The sequence below is a fragment of the Netta rufina genome, assembly GCF_964035555.1.
Source record: "Netta rufina genome assembly, chromosome: 5".
Taxonomy (NCBI): Eukaryota; Metazoa; Chordata; class Aves; order Anseriformes; family Anatidae; genus Netta; species Netta rufina.
In genome coordinates, this window is record NC_140128.1 from 28,643,641 (window position 1) to 28,657,301 (window position 13,661).

General features: G+C 40.5%; 1 protein-coding gene across 1 annotated transcript in view; it reads right to left on the bottom strand.

The window, feature by feature from the left end:
• DCAF5 (DDB1 and CUL4 associated factor 5) overlaps nucleotides 1-13,661 on the bottom strand; it is a 68,752-nt gene that overhangs the window by 9,045 nt on the left and 46,046 nt on the right. The window contains exon 7 of the mRNA XM_084288276.1: nucleotides 9,074-9,140. Coding sequence (XP_084144402.1) covers nucleotides 9,074-9,140 — 67 coding nt within the window. The remainder of the gene's footprint in view (nucleotides 1-9,073; nucleotides 9,141-13,661) is intronic.

Here is a 13,661-nt window from a genome sequence, read left to right on the forward strand (position 1 = left end):
ACAACTCATATTTCTGTGAATCAAGCTTAAAGAGGGCCCTGAAATAACAAATCTGACCAGTAAGTTATAGCATTGTCTTCTACAAGGGAGAGAATTAACTAAAGCAGAATACTTTTGTAGTAATTGTAAAACTCAAAACAGAAGCTGAGTTATTGACTCTTACTAAGTCCATACACCAAAGCAAGAAACTGTCACACAGTATTTTTTTTTAATATATATCCACAAATTATGTAGTATTAAAGTAAATAAAATGATTAACTTATTAGAAAGCATACCTCCGTATCTGAATAAACAAGAGTCAATCAACACACTATGATTAACAGTGAAAGTGAAAGAAACCAAGACTTTTAGAAGATGAGAGGTAAAAACTGAAAACCACTTCAGAGGAAAACAATCTTGCTACTTACAACTTGAAAGGTCATAAGCACACCTTATAGAAGGTTAAAATCACTTCAATAGCTTATGTGCTACTTATAGTCATCTTAACACTGAACAAGTAAACTTTATGTGTATGTAAACTGATATGCATATGTAAAGTTTTAACATAATTGCTTCTTCTTGCTGCAAGTGTTTGCTATCCTTCTTTGTCCTCAAGAGGAGCTCTCTTCTGAAACAGCTGCTGGTTTGAGCTCTAAACCCAATGTTAAACCATCTGTCTTCTGCAGTCAGAGTTCTCCACAGTACACACTTCCAGAATAAAAGCTTGCATTAGCATCAAAGGGTAGCAAGACAAAATAGTCAAAATATAAAAAGAGGGAAAAAAAGGCATTCCTCTATCACCTTCCATTTGTTAGGTCACATAAATGATAAAGAACTGCAGCTTGCGAGCTTCTGTTTAGCCCCTCTCCTCTTAGATATATTCTATCCATTCCACTCAACTACAGTCTAAAGACCAGGCTGATGTGTACACTCAATGATGATGATTCAGAAATGAAGAGTTATACAACCCCCTAAAAATCTCAAACCTATCTGCAAACAGACCTTTGCAGCTTCTACGAAGTGTTCTATTTGCACAGATCAATTTTTGCAGGCACTTTGGAATAGAAAGATAACATGCCTGAGAAGGGAAGAGAGATGGCGAGCAAAAGAAAGAAAATATAAAAAAAGAATTTTAAAGACTGTCTATAGAGTGAAGACATTTGAAATTCAATGAATTTGAAAGTGAGATCATTCCAATTAACTTCAAGATACATTCACTAGAACTACTCTGAGACTGAGCTACCTGGAATAGTTCTCTTACCTGAGTACTCTTATCCGAGCACACCTGTATTTTCTGCAGAGGTTCCATAAGGACAAGTTTGGCCTTCAGCCATTCCAGCAAGATTTCACCAGGGTAAGCAAAATTGACTACTTAATAACTGATTTGAGAGCAAGTTCATTAAATGTCAGATTGGGCTCTTTTGATTTTCGTTTCCTTTTGAGGTTCCTCACACCCTCTCATTCTGCTCGCCCTGGTTAGACATTCACGACCACATTTGTGGCTGATGGCAAGTTGCCCTACTCCCACAGCATTCCTTCCAGCCAAATCACACTTGTCAATCCACTTGCATCTATCAAGCCAACTGTAGATGGTTACATCAAGTCCAGTTCTCAACACATTTATCTTGACCTAGCAGATAAACGTTCCAGGAAAGAGGGCCTCAGTAGTGAAGAGACAATTTGCTTAGGAAACGTTTCCAAGTCTGTAAGTAATGGCGAAAACAAGTTTTAACTATCAGTGGACTCTAGCTGCCTGAATTCCATAGAAAGCAAGAAATATACCTAATGAAACACTTACAAAATAATTTGAAGTTAGAGAAACAATAAGCAAATAGGGAATTATAATGGGCTGCATTTCGAAGCTAGTCACTGGCCTCTTCTGGGACCATAAGCGGTATGAATTTACCCACTATTACTTTCCTAGTAGAACAGCTATAACAGTTATTTAATGTCACAACTGTCTTCTGAAACTTCAAATGCTTATAAATTTACTAAGAGCACTGGATGAAAAGTACACAGCATGCCATGTCTAGAACACAGCTCTCCCATGGCCATACTCAAATTCAGAAAGTGTGAAGAAACTCCAAAGCCTTCTGCTTTAACAGTGAAGTTCTCTGAATTAAAAATCACAGAATCATAGGGGCTTTGGGTTGGAAGAGACATTAATGATCATATAATTGCACCCCCCTTGCCATGCACAGGGAAACTTCCCACTAGACCAGGCTGCCCAAAGCCCCATCCAGCCTGGCCTTGAACACTTCCAAGGATGGGGCATCCACAGCTTCTCTGGGCAACCTGTTCCAGCGCCTCACCACCCTCTGAGTAAGGAATTTCCTAAAACTTAATCTAAATCTATTTTCTTTTAGTTTAAAGCCATTACTCTTTGTCCTGTCATGACAGTCCCTGACAAGGAATCCCTCTCAAGCTTTCCTGTAGGTTGCCCTTAGGTACTGTCAGACCGCTTTTAGGTCTCCCCTGAGCCTTCTCTTCTCCAGGCTGAACAACCCCCACTCCCTTGGCCTGTTTTCATGGGAGAGATGTTGTTCCAGCCTTCTGATCATCCTCGTGGCCTTCCTCTGGACTTGCTCTAATAGGTCCTTTCACACTGTTAATAGTAAAGAGGAAGCACAACACTCAAACATGCACTGGAGTGAACTTCCCTACAAAGCCCCTTAAAACAACTAACTGCCAATTACAGGAAAAGTCCCCAAGAGCTTTGTGATTAGTGGAACCACAGTTTAGCAGACAGCTTTTTCCAGTAGCATGAAAGGTTTTAATAATTTAAAATGAAAAGTACTGACTCCAGCAGTGTCCTGATAATCTTTGTGTCAAATGTAAGAGACTGCCCCAGGCCCCTGGTGTTGGAGAACTCCCTCGCCTGATGCAGTTTTAGTCTATCAACTCCTATACGCTTCGGTGATGTCTCTAAACCAACGCTTAATGCAGAGCCTTCTTCTCCATCTTTATCCTTCTCATCCTTATCCTCTCCACTTCACAGTCGTCCAGCAAAGCCGCTGTCATATTACATGAGTATCTATGTGGCAGACATGCTTGTGTCCAGACTTGTCTGGAATCCCCCTGGTCTCTCAGCAGGCCTCAACAGTCCAGGCTCAGCAGAGGCTCAGCTGCAGCTGTACAGCTTCTAGCCATCGCACAGTGTGAGCCGAGTTTGCTCACGTCTGCTGACAAAAAAATAAAAATAATCTGTGCATTACGTTGAGGTTGGCCACCAAGCGCTCAAATTCCTGATGCCATCTTCCATTTTAATACGTAATGATTTCTATTTATTTTTCTTTTTGCTGTCTTCACTTAAACTGGTATTTCTATTTCCATTGTTTTGCTTCTGTTATCACAACAAAACTTAAAATTTTGCTTTTGAAGTTAGCTTTTTTTTTTTGGGAAGGGGGTGTTGCTTTCAAATTTAGTGGCATGCACAGGTCTTGCAACTGGTTTAGCATGACAGCTTTCATATTCTTGGATAGTTACCACACTTGTACACACAGTATTTATACAAATGTCATGGATTTAGCTCACATACATTTTGGTGCTATTAAAGAAAAAAAACTTTTAAAAGTTTTCACAGGCTGATTATTCAGATTTTAGAAGGTTTTTAACTTTCTAACCCACTGGAGGAGGGGATGGAGATATACTAGCTGGTTTTGCAAAGCCTTCCAAAAATTGCTATGCTTACAGACAGTTCTGACTAGTGATTTAGTGTTCTGGCTGTGCTGGTCTGCTTTTATTTGATACACAAAGGGAAATGTCAAGAAAATCCTTCTTTTTGTATACCCTGCAAATAGGTGTACCAAAGAGGAGCAATTCAAAGTCTCAAAAAATTCTCTAAATATATCCTACTATGATATTTGTCCAGCTGCCACAAACAACTTGTTAGAGCTTAAATCTAAAGTGCACATTTTAAATGTACACTTTTAAAAGTGATTTCCTCTACATACACTTGACAAGAATACCATGGTAACATGGCGTACCTATAGGTTTAATACAGACTGAAGGAAACAACAGTACGATGCCTTGCAGTAGATGTCTACTGAGTTGTCAAAGGGAGTACATTTTTGCTTGCTTTATTATTATGCATTTAAAATATTATGCCAATGAAGTATTAATTATGCATATTTTCATATTTATGCAAATAATCTAGCATTTCATATATAGAGAACATGTTTGATGGTACACACCACCATATTAAAAACCAAATAAACACTGGAAAACATAGTAAGTGAGAGCGAGCCACTTGGACAGCAATCCTCCCATGGAGAAGTTCCGTAACACATAGCAGTATTTAAAGCAAACAATTGAAGAAATTATCTGCAGAATAAGGAAAAAATGGAAGTGCTTATTCAAAAGAGTGCCCTAGTGCAGAAATCCTGTAAGAACATGGAAGAGTCTCTGAAGTAAAAGAAGCTGCATTGTTCCAAATATTTAAAAAGAAGTCAAAGTACTGGAGAACTTCCTGGGATAAGGAACAATCTCCACGGTCTCTGTAACAAAGGAATTAAATGACCTCATTAAAAAGAAGTCCTTTCTATCTAGGACACTGGAAAGAAGTCCCACTGGTTGTTCATATAAGGTAGAAAGACGCTCCATAAACTAACGCATAACTTCATACAAGCCTTGCAAATTACTCAAAGTGTTGAAAGCTCCTGAGAAGAACCAGATATCTGCAGCTGCTGCCAGTGTGCCACAGCACAGCGTTTCACTCTAGTACTTGGCACTACAAAGAAAGCTAACTTAAAAATAATTTAGTTTTCATTAATAATAATAATAATACAGGACTCATTTAGTCCATAAGCCACAGCCCTGAATTTGAATCCTATGAGGTCATGAAATGCTCACGGAAGAGAGAGGCTATGCAAGCACCAACACTGCTCAATGTTGTAGAACTCTGAGGTTGCTTCATGTTCTTCCACCAGTCGGGCAAATAAACATTCACAGAGTACAGGGCTTCTGCTGTCAGGGCAGCAAATTATGTTCAGACCCCTTTCGATGTCCATCTGATCACTTACTCACCTGCATTTGCTTTGTCCAATGCATGCCAGCAGATAGCTTTGCTCCTCAGAGAAGTGTCTGTAGAGAAGCTAGATTAAACACCAATACTACTGCCCAGAGAGCACAGGTGCCTGCACCATCCCTTCTAGTGGGATCACGAATCTGAGTCCAGCTATGGCAGCAGCCAGAGCAAACTCACCGTTTCCTTGCAGCACAGGCAAGGCTGACTTTGGTCATGTCAAAGAACAGCATCTTTGATAGTGAGAACAGCAAGGGCTGGTCAAGAACCTCTCCCTTCCCTGCCAGGTAAGAGAGGGTTTGGTAAGACAGGAGGCATCAGGGGAGTCTCGTGTAGCATTCCTGGACTGCTAAGTGCTTCTGGGGAAAGCTGTCTCCAATATGAAAAGATCTGTTGAGGAATTCTTCAAGCCTAAGGAGCCATCTGCATTTACAGTGACCAAAGAAAAAAAGGAAGAAAAAATTGCATCAGTTCTGCTCAAAATTGATGCAATTAGTTTAGTAACTGGACCACAATGATGGGCCCTTTCTTGCTAGCAGCTAAAGACAGAATTAAGAAGAGGTTTTGAAACAGTTTGCTGTTCTGATTTAGTCAAGTTTTTCGGACTTCAGTCAAGTTTTTCTTTCTCTGGTAAGAGCCCGACAATGCAAACTGAAGGATCGCCAACTGCCTTCTCTATCACAAATACCATGTCCCTCACACAACATCTTCGAGCAGTATTTCAAAAGCAAGAGAGACAAGCTCTGAGTTGCAGAGATGATTCAAAGTAGTGGGTGAGGAATGTAAATTCCTACTAAGCCCTCTATTACTCCGCAAGACGTGTCAGGTTCTGTCTTGAACGGGGATTCTTTACTAAGAGGCTGTATTTATGGAAGTTAGGTTTAAATACTGCCTGAAGTGCTTATGCTGTTTAACAGGCTTGCTGGGCAGGTCACTTAGGGCCGATGTCTGCTCTCACTTCTAGCTTGCCTTCAAGTCAAATAAATGCCATGGAAACTCAGGACTGCTTTTCTTCTACCAGATCAATGTATTTGTTGTGCTAGAACCTTTGCCTCTGAAGAAAACTGGAATACGTGCTTTAAAGAGGAAGTTGGCTAACAAATTTACCACACGATTGGCAAGAGGGGAAAGCTGGGTAGCACTCAGTTGGAAGAGGAAGCGGAATTATCAACAAGCTATTCCATCTTCAAGAAAGGACAAAAAGGCGGTAAAAAAAAAAACTCCTTTTTGGCATTGGAAGTCCTGGCTTATTTAGAACAATCTAAAGTTGTGGAGGAAGACAGTAAGGCTCTTCAGCAGAATAGCTCCCTAAGCAGCTTGGGGAGTATCCTTTGCTCTTCCCCAGCTCCCAAATAAAACTTACCTTAAAAATTCATCTGAACAAAACCACTGGAGGAATCTCCAGCTGAGGGGGAATGACGCAATGCAACCGACTGGGAAGACACCTCTAAACTATAATTATTTGCCATAAAACCAGCAGAATCTGTTCCATCTTCCTGGCAAAATACCAACACAGGTAACTGCATTCCTCCACAATGAAATAAGTTTGCAGTTGTCTGACTGATGTATTCTATTCTAGTCTTCTTCATCTTTTGTGTAGTAATATTGCTAACCATGAGTTAGCTAATGCTTGCTATACCTGGATGTAACCAAACCAATCTGTTTCAGAGCTGTCCCTAAGCACACAGCTCTATAAAAAGGTTTCTTTTTGCAAATAAGTTGCTATTTACGTTATTTATATTAATAGCTGATATAATTTAAGGGAGTTGTACCGTAAATATTTATAGCAACACAATGTCTGAATTCAACTGGAAAGATAGATATCGGTCAGGGTGATATTTTTATTTAAAATATCAACCAACAGTACAGGACATTACATCATCCTGTCTAGTTTGTACAACATTTAAATGAAAAAAACACATCCCACCCCCTCAGATTACAGACCCAAAGACATTTCTATTTTAAGCTAAGACATGAGAATAAGGAGTTTTCCACTGAAGCAGAAGGTTTCTAATGCCTCCATACCCTATAGCAAGACTTCTCCAAGAAGGAGGCAGAGCAAACTCTCCAGTTGAATTACCATGAGCCACAGGACCAGATTTAAAAAAAAAGGATGTTTCATCACATTCAAAAAAGTCCCAACCCTTCAAGGGCTGAATGAAGAATAGAAGAACTTCCCTAAGACTATCACAAGTGACTTGGATGGCTGATGAGATTTGCCACAGAAACCAAATTTCTAGGTTTATCAAAGCAATACTCATGAGCTTTTTAAAACTCCTTCAGTAAGTCTCATGAGCAGTTCTCTAAGACAGACAGGTTCCTACTACAGGATCTTCAGATGCTATTAAGCAATTACTGATGGCAATTGATGTTAAGTAATTAATTTTGTAACTGAAATGTTGCAAGTTTACTGACACCCTTCCTCAAGTTACAAGAAGCAGAAACAAAAAAGCTGACTGAAACACATAAGACAGGTTTTTGTGACAATTCCAGCTATCAGTCCTTGTGCACAAGTTCCAGATACAAGGTTTGTCAGCTGTAGCTGTCTGGAAAAAAAGAGTTTTCAAAATTATCACAGCCAAATACAAGAACCCAAACCCAGAATTTATAAATGCAGTGAGGATAAGTATAGAATTACATTTTGTATATGTTACTACAGTGCACAAGAAAATATACAGATAAGTAACTAATGTAAATGTATGTAACTTTTGCTTTAGATAGAAAGAAATTCCATATTTAGTAATAAAATAATAACAAATGAAGAAGGAAATCATACAAGTGGAAAGCTGAGCAGAGGGAAGTCTCTATAAACCCTTCAAGAAAAGGGCAGAAGGCTGAGGTACTGATATTTTTAATAGGGCCATCTTCAGGACTTCTGGACTGCAACACTAAATGTTCATTAAATAACCAATCCAAGATTAGAAGGACATTTTCCTCAAAATTCTGGCATTAAACAACCCTTTTAGAGGTTAGTCATCCTCTTAGCTGTGGATTACACCGTGGTGATTAATGGCCTTTCAAAGCAAAACAAAATCTTTTCACTTCACCTCCAAAGCAGACTGTAATTTTCTCACACTACTGCTAGAGCACCTGAGACCATGAAAGAACTCTTGGTTGTGCTTAATACCACTACAATGTGGAGTTTAAACTGTGAGAGCCATTAAAAACCAAAACGGTAGTGGATTTTCCTGGAGTCTTAAGTCTTTCAACAAAGATTCAGCACCACTCTGAAAGGGCATTTTGAATTGTTTCCACAGAAGAGAGGTGCTGATGTTATAAGGCCTAGAGATAGTAATGGATGGCGTCGCATTGTCAGATCCTACACAATAACAGACAGTATCAAATTAGGCACCGACCAACTGTATAGCATTTGGAACACCATTGTTATATTCCACTCTGCTGCTTTTCTTTAACACCCCCAACTCCTGTTCTATGCAGATTTGGGTTACTGCTGCTACTTGCTTACTGTGTCTGCCCCAGCTTGGAGAAAGGTCAAAACAGTCATAAGTGATCATCGTTGCTACCAGCTACAGTGCTCCTCCACCAGAACGTCCAAGAGCATACCTGCTCTGTGTCAGAATTCAGCAGGAGGGTTTTGGGGTAGGAGGAAAGGAAGAGGAGGGTGGCGTTGTATAAAACTGGCCAGAATCATTTTACGCTGCAAGCTTCGTTATGGGATGAAGTTTCTTAGTAACAGATCTGAGTACTTCAGTGAGCTCAGATCAGCTTAGAAGCAGCAGAATTGGTAGACTCTTGTCTACCAAGTGAAGGAGGAAAGGCAGACCCTGCCTCCAGCCACAGCTCTCTCTGTCAGTTCATCCAGATGATTTAAATGATCATTATAAGAGAAAAGAAATACAAAGAAACCCACTATGATCACAGATTCAAATAGCATTGTCCATTGCTACCCAGAGACTGCACTATGTGTCTGTAAACTCTCCCCATCCAGCTTTCATCAGAACAATTCTGGATTCAGTGGCTGAGTGAAAACAGCAATTTTTCAAAAACAGATTAGTATTTGTCAGGCATTCTCCACCCTAAACCCCCAAATTCCAAAACAAGAGAACTTACCTGCTTCTGGATCTGGAGGAATCCTCCACATATACAAATTGAAGTCATCAGAGCCCGAAAGAATGTACTGTTAAGAATAAAAATAAAAGCAGTTTACCACAAGGTATCACCTGAATTACATTATGTGATCGTTGATCTAGTTTCTCCAAACATGAAAAGAAAAGAAAATGAGATAGTTTTCCTCATTCTTTGCACCTCACTGATCAACTTACCCTTAAATAGGGATGAGGTACCAGCAGAAAAATGCTGCATGCTTATAAATGGACCAAAGCTCAAAAGCATGCTTCGTGTATCTGATGCCTACTGCCCAAAGTGCAAGTTTTCTTGTCAAATAAGGCTACAGGTTATGGCTGGCTTTAACACCTACAGGACTAGAGTAAACACGGATCTTGCAGCCTGCAACTCTTGCCAGTTTTTTAATGTCTGCCACTCACCCTTTTTTCTCTCCTTCTGAACTACTGAGGAAAGCTTCTTCGAACACATACCTGAAGAAGAGAGCTAGCACTTTCATTGCACATAAGCACAACATGTGTGGCTCACAGCAGTCTGCTGAAGACCATCAAAGGTCAGTCAATGATGATGATAATCTTCAGCACTGAACAAAACCAAAGCTGAACACTGTCACCAAGTCTCAAACTGTTCAAAAACCACATGTGAATCGTATAGTTTATTTTTCTCCTGGTTACAGCTACTCTGAAGAGATGGACAGCTGCCCTTTTTCAACAGTACACAAACAACAAGCAAGCTTTATGGCGTATAAGTTTCGGAAGTAATGCAATCTGAAGTAGCCCTACTTCATAAACTACAAACATTTACTGGAATGACAAGTGACATCTGACATGGTAAAAAGCTTATGCCCCTCAGTTAAGAGAGGCTATAAATTGTGCCTTGTCTTCAAATATATCTTATCCAATAAACTGTAAATCCCTAATTAAGAGATGAGAAGACACATAGTGGAAACACTGGCAGATACCAATTCCAGTTACATTGGTGCAAACAGTTTAAATCTACCATCCTCAGCACACTTATGGGTTCTGCTTAATCAATGCAATCAATAAGCTGGTTTTTAATTATTTTATTATTATAATTATTTGGAGGGAGGGAGGGAAGAAAAAGAAATAAACAGAGCAAGTCTGTCTCTTTCTTTATCCGTTGATAGGAGAAAACTCTGTTTTGTTTGGCTCAAATATAATTCGGATTGTCTTTCACTCTCCAGGGATATATAATCTCATCAGGCAAAGTACCATCAAGCAGTGAGGAGATAAATCCTGGAATAACACAGGACTGAGAATCAAATAAACAAGAAATATATATACCAACACGGAGAAGCTGCTATAAATTTACACATATTCTGTTTGCAATGCTAATTACATTCTTGCAGAGTTTGGATGTTTCCAGCCACAAAAATTGCAATTACCAACCACTGAAGTCCCTTGTCTGGCGTCCAACTATCACAATCCAGCCATTCTTCTTTCTCTTATTTTTAAGGATGTAGGATGTGAGTAAGCATTTATGAATGCAACTCTGCACATTTTCTGACAGGTAAGAAGCATTGATCAAACACCAGTTCCATTACAAACGTGTGTGTGCTAGTTCTGCATCACTCATAGACCCTTCCTTTCCAAGCCAGAAAGCAATTTCTACAAGTCAACGTGTTCAAGCACTTAGGCAGCTTACCTCTGCCAAACTGACCTACTGGTGCCAGGAATACGTGCTTCCCTTTCATCTCGCTGCTTATAAACGTTAGCCCACAGCAGGCTGAGCCGCGGTGCCAGATCTGCACAAATCAGGGCTCTCATAGGCAACCTCCCAGCAACCAGAAAGAAAGCAGCTCTCATGTGTTTTGTTACACAGAAAATGCCCCATAGGAAAAAAAAAAAAAAAAAAAAAAAAGCTTATGCTTAATGTTATGAAAACGTTGCCCGTTGTTGACATTTATTACTGAAGTGTGCAGCTGAAGCAAGAACTGGTTTGTCTATGATGTGGAGAAAAAAAAAAAAAAAAAAGACTTCTAAAACATCTAAAAAGCTCAGTATCTTTTTTTAATGTATTGTGGTCATAAATTCAAAAGTTCCAACAACTCCTTTAACATGAGAGCAATTTACCACTTCACGCCTGAAATCAAACACGCCTATCAATGTCAGGCCCAGAAGTGACAGGTTTCAGATATCCTGCACCAGACACAAAACACAGAAAAATCACATTATGTATGTGCAGGGAACCAAGCATCTCTGAGGCTCTTCAAATCAGCTTCAAAACTGATCTGTGGATGAAAACGCTGTATGTCCTGTAAGACTCAGTGGTCAACTGTCTAGGAGATCTGATGTATCATTGTCCACTGAAGAGGAACACACTACCTTCAAATGCTCCTGACTGAGTCTGACTCTGGAGAAAGGGAGAATTGTTGTGTCCTTGCAGCAATACAGACTAATGGCGATTTGGCTGCATCATCTTGAATGCAGAGGGTCAAGACAAGTGATTATTCCCCTTACCTGGCCCTTGTGAGGCCACACTTGGAGTACTGTGTCCGGTTGGATCCCCCAGTACAAGAGCAACCCTAATAAACTGGGCAGAGAGTGGAGGAGGGCCACCGAAGCTACAAAGGCACACGACCTGCAAGGAAAAGCTAAGGGAACTGGGAACTGCAGAAGAAAAGAAAGTGAAGGGTCAGAGTGGACCCCAATAGTCTTCCGCTGCCCAAAGGAACCCGGAGCAGGCATGGACAGACACTTCTCAGAGGCATGCAGTGAATGCTCAGGAAGCAATGGTCACAAGTCACAGCAAGGGAAATTCCAGCTGAGCACAAGGGAACAACGTGTTCAGGAGCATGACAAACACTGCAACTCAGCCCCAGAAAGACAGGGGAACCTCCACCCTTGCAAAACCAAAATTTAACTAGGCTCCCTGATCAACCTGAGCTGACTTTGACAATGCCTGCTCTGAAAAACAGCTTTGGACAGGTGACTTCCAGAGCTCTTTTCTGATTCTGCGAGTACCAAAGAAATAAAATGGAAAGAATTGGCTTAGCAGAATGTTTTGTTTTTTTTTCCTCTCTCTCCAAGGACAGAGAGACTCAACTCCACTATCTACTTAAAAGCATCACAATGTCCTTCAGTTAGTTATTAAGCCAGAAGATGGTGACATTTGCAACAACCAAATAAATATGGCCAAATCATTCTGGAGGCAGTAAGTACAAATGCAGCACCCACATTGCAATTTATGTCTAATCACAGAACAAAGCTGAGGATTCGAGCTGATGTTGTGAAGAAGTAGCTGTGTGTCTAACCTTGAAACCCAGGCAGCCATCAATAACGGCCAGAAACTGATAGATACAAATTTGATGTTTTAAACTACAGGCTGAAGTTTTTATATATATTCAAGTTTTATTCCAATAATTAGTTCTCGCTAGTAATCCTTAGAAACATACCGTATTCTGCAAAATACCCAACCAATTTGGAATCTTCACCATTCTACTGCCACCACAGTAGCAGCTGCCATGGTTTTCCATTCTTCTACCACGTTAAGAGGTTTGTACCTCTAGGGTACATGCTTCTTCCTGCTGTTCTCATAATATAGAACTGAATTCAAGGCCTTTTGCCTTTTTCCCATTCCTTCTGCCTTTTTGCTGTGAGATCAGGTGATAGTAGGGAGCTGAGAAGTACAGCATGGCTTTGCAGCTTCAGACCAAGAGGCAGCCAGAAGCACAACTTCATGACTCTGCTACTTGAAGAACAATGTGCCAGCTGAAGCCTCAAGAGCAGGCACCCAAGCTGCTGAAGCCAGAACTGCACTGTGCCATGTGGCAATTTGACATTTGGCAATGCCAATCAGTAGTGTCTGCACAAGGCAATGGGAACCCAGGGCCTCTGGAGATCACAGCTGGACTGATGGTACTGGGACATTTCCTTGATTTTTTTTCCCCCCATGTACTTGTTGTTAGCATAACAAATAAGCCAATACTTTTCCCCACTGGTTGAAAGCTGCAGGATGACGACTGAGGAATTGCAAAAGTCATTCCATGCTACTAGAGAATTCAAAGAAATAATTGCTATGAAGTGCACCAAACCCTTGTTAATAAAGCTAAAATCCTGAGGGAATAGAGTAGACTTCTTAAAAGGAAGAAGAGAAAGGAAACAAAAGGGGTTTGGAGTACAGTAGATGAAAGAACATCATGCTGCATATGCTTAGACTCCACTTTAATTATGTCCAAGGGATTTTGGTCCTGAGGGGATGCGCAAAGAGTAAGTCCTAGCAGAGCACCTTCTGCTTCAAGAACAAAAGCCTGGATAATCAAATCACACAGGCAAGCTAGTAAGAGGCAAAACCATGTGTGCTTACAAAAACAAGTAAATGCTAAGACAGGCTGCGCTCTCCCTCCTTTTTACCCTCCCCTCCGAAGAGAGGCTGCAAGCAGAGCATAACACAGAGAACTGGTGTAGCACTGAGTTCTGCATGAGAGCAGACGCTGAGCAGAGAGTACAGATGCTCAGATGTCTGGGGGCAGAGACCAATATTAAAACCACCTGTTTGATTGTCTGCTTTTTTGCTGCTGTATCTGACTAGGGCTTCAGAAATCAACATTCAGCAT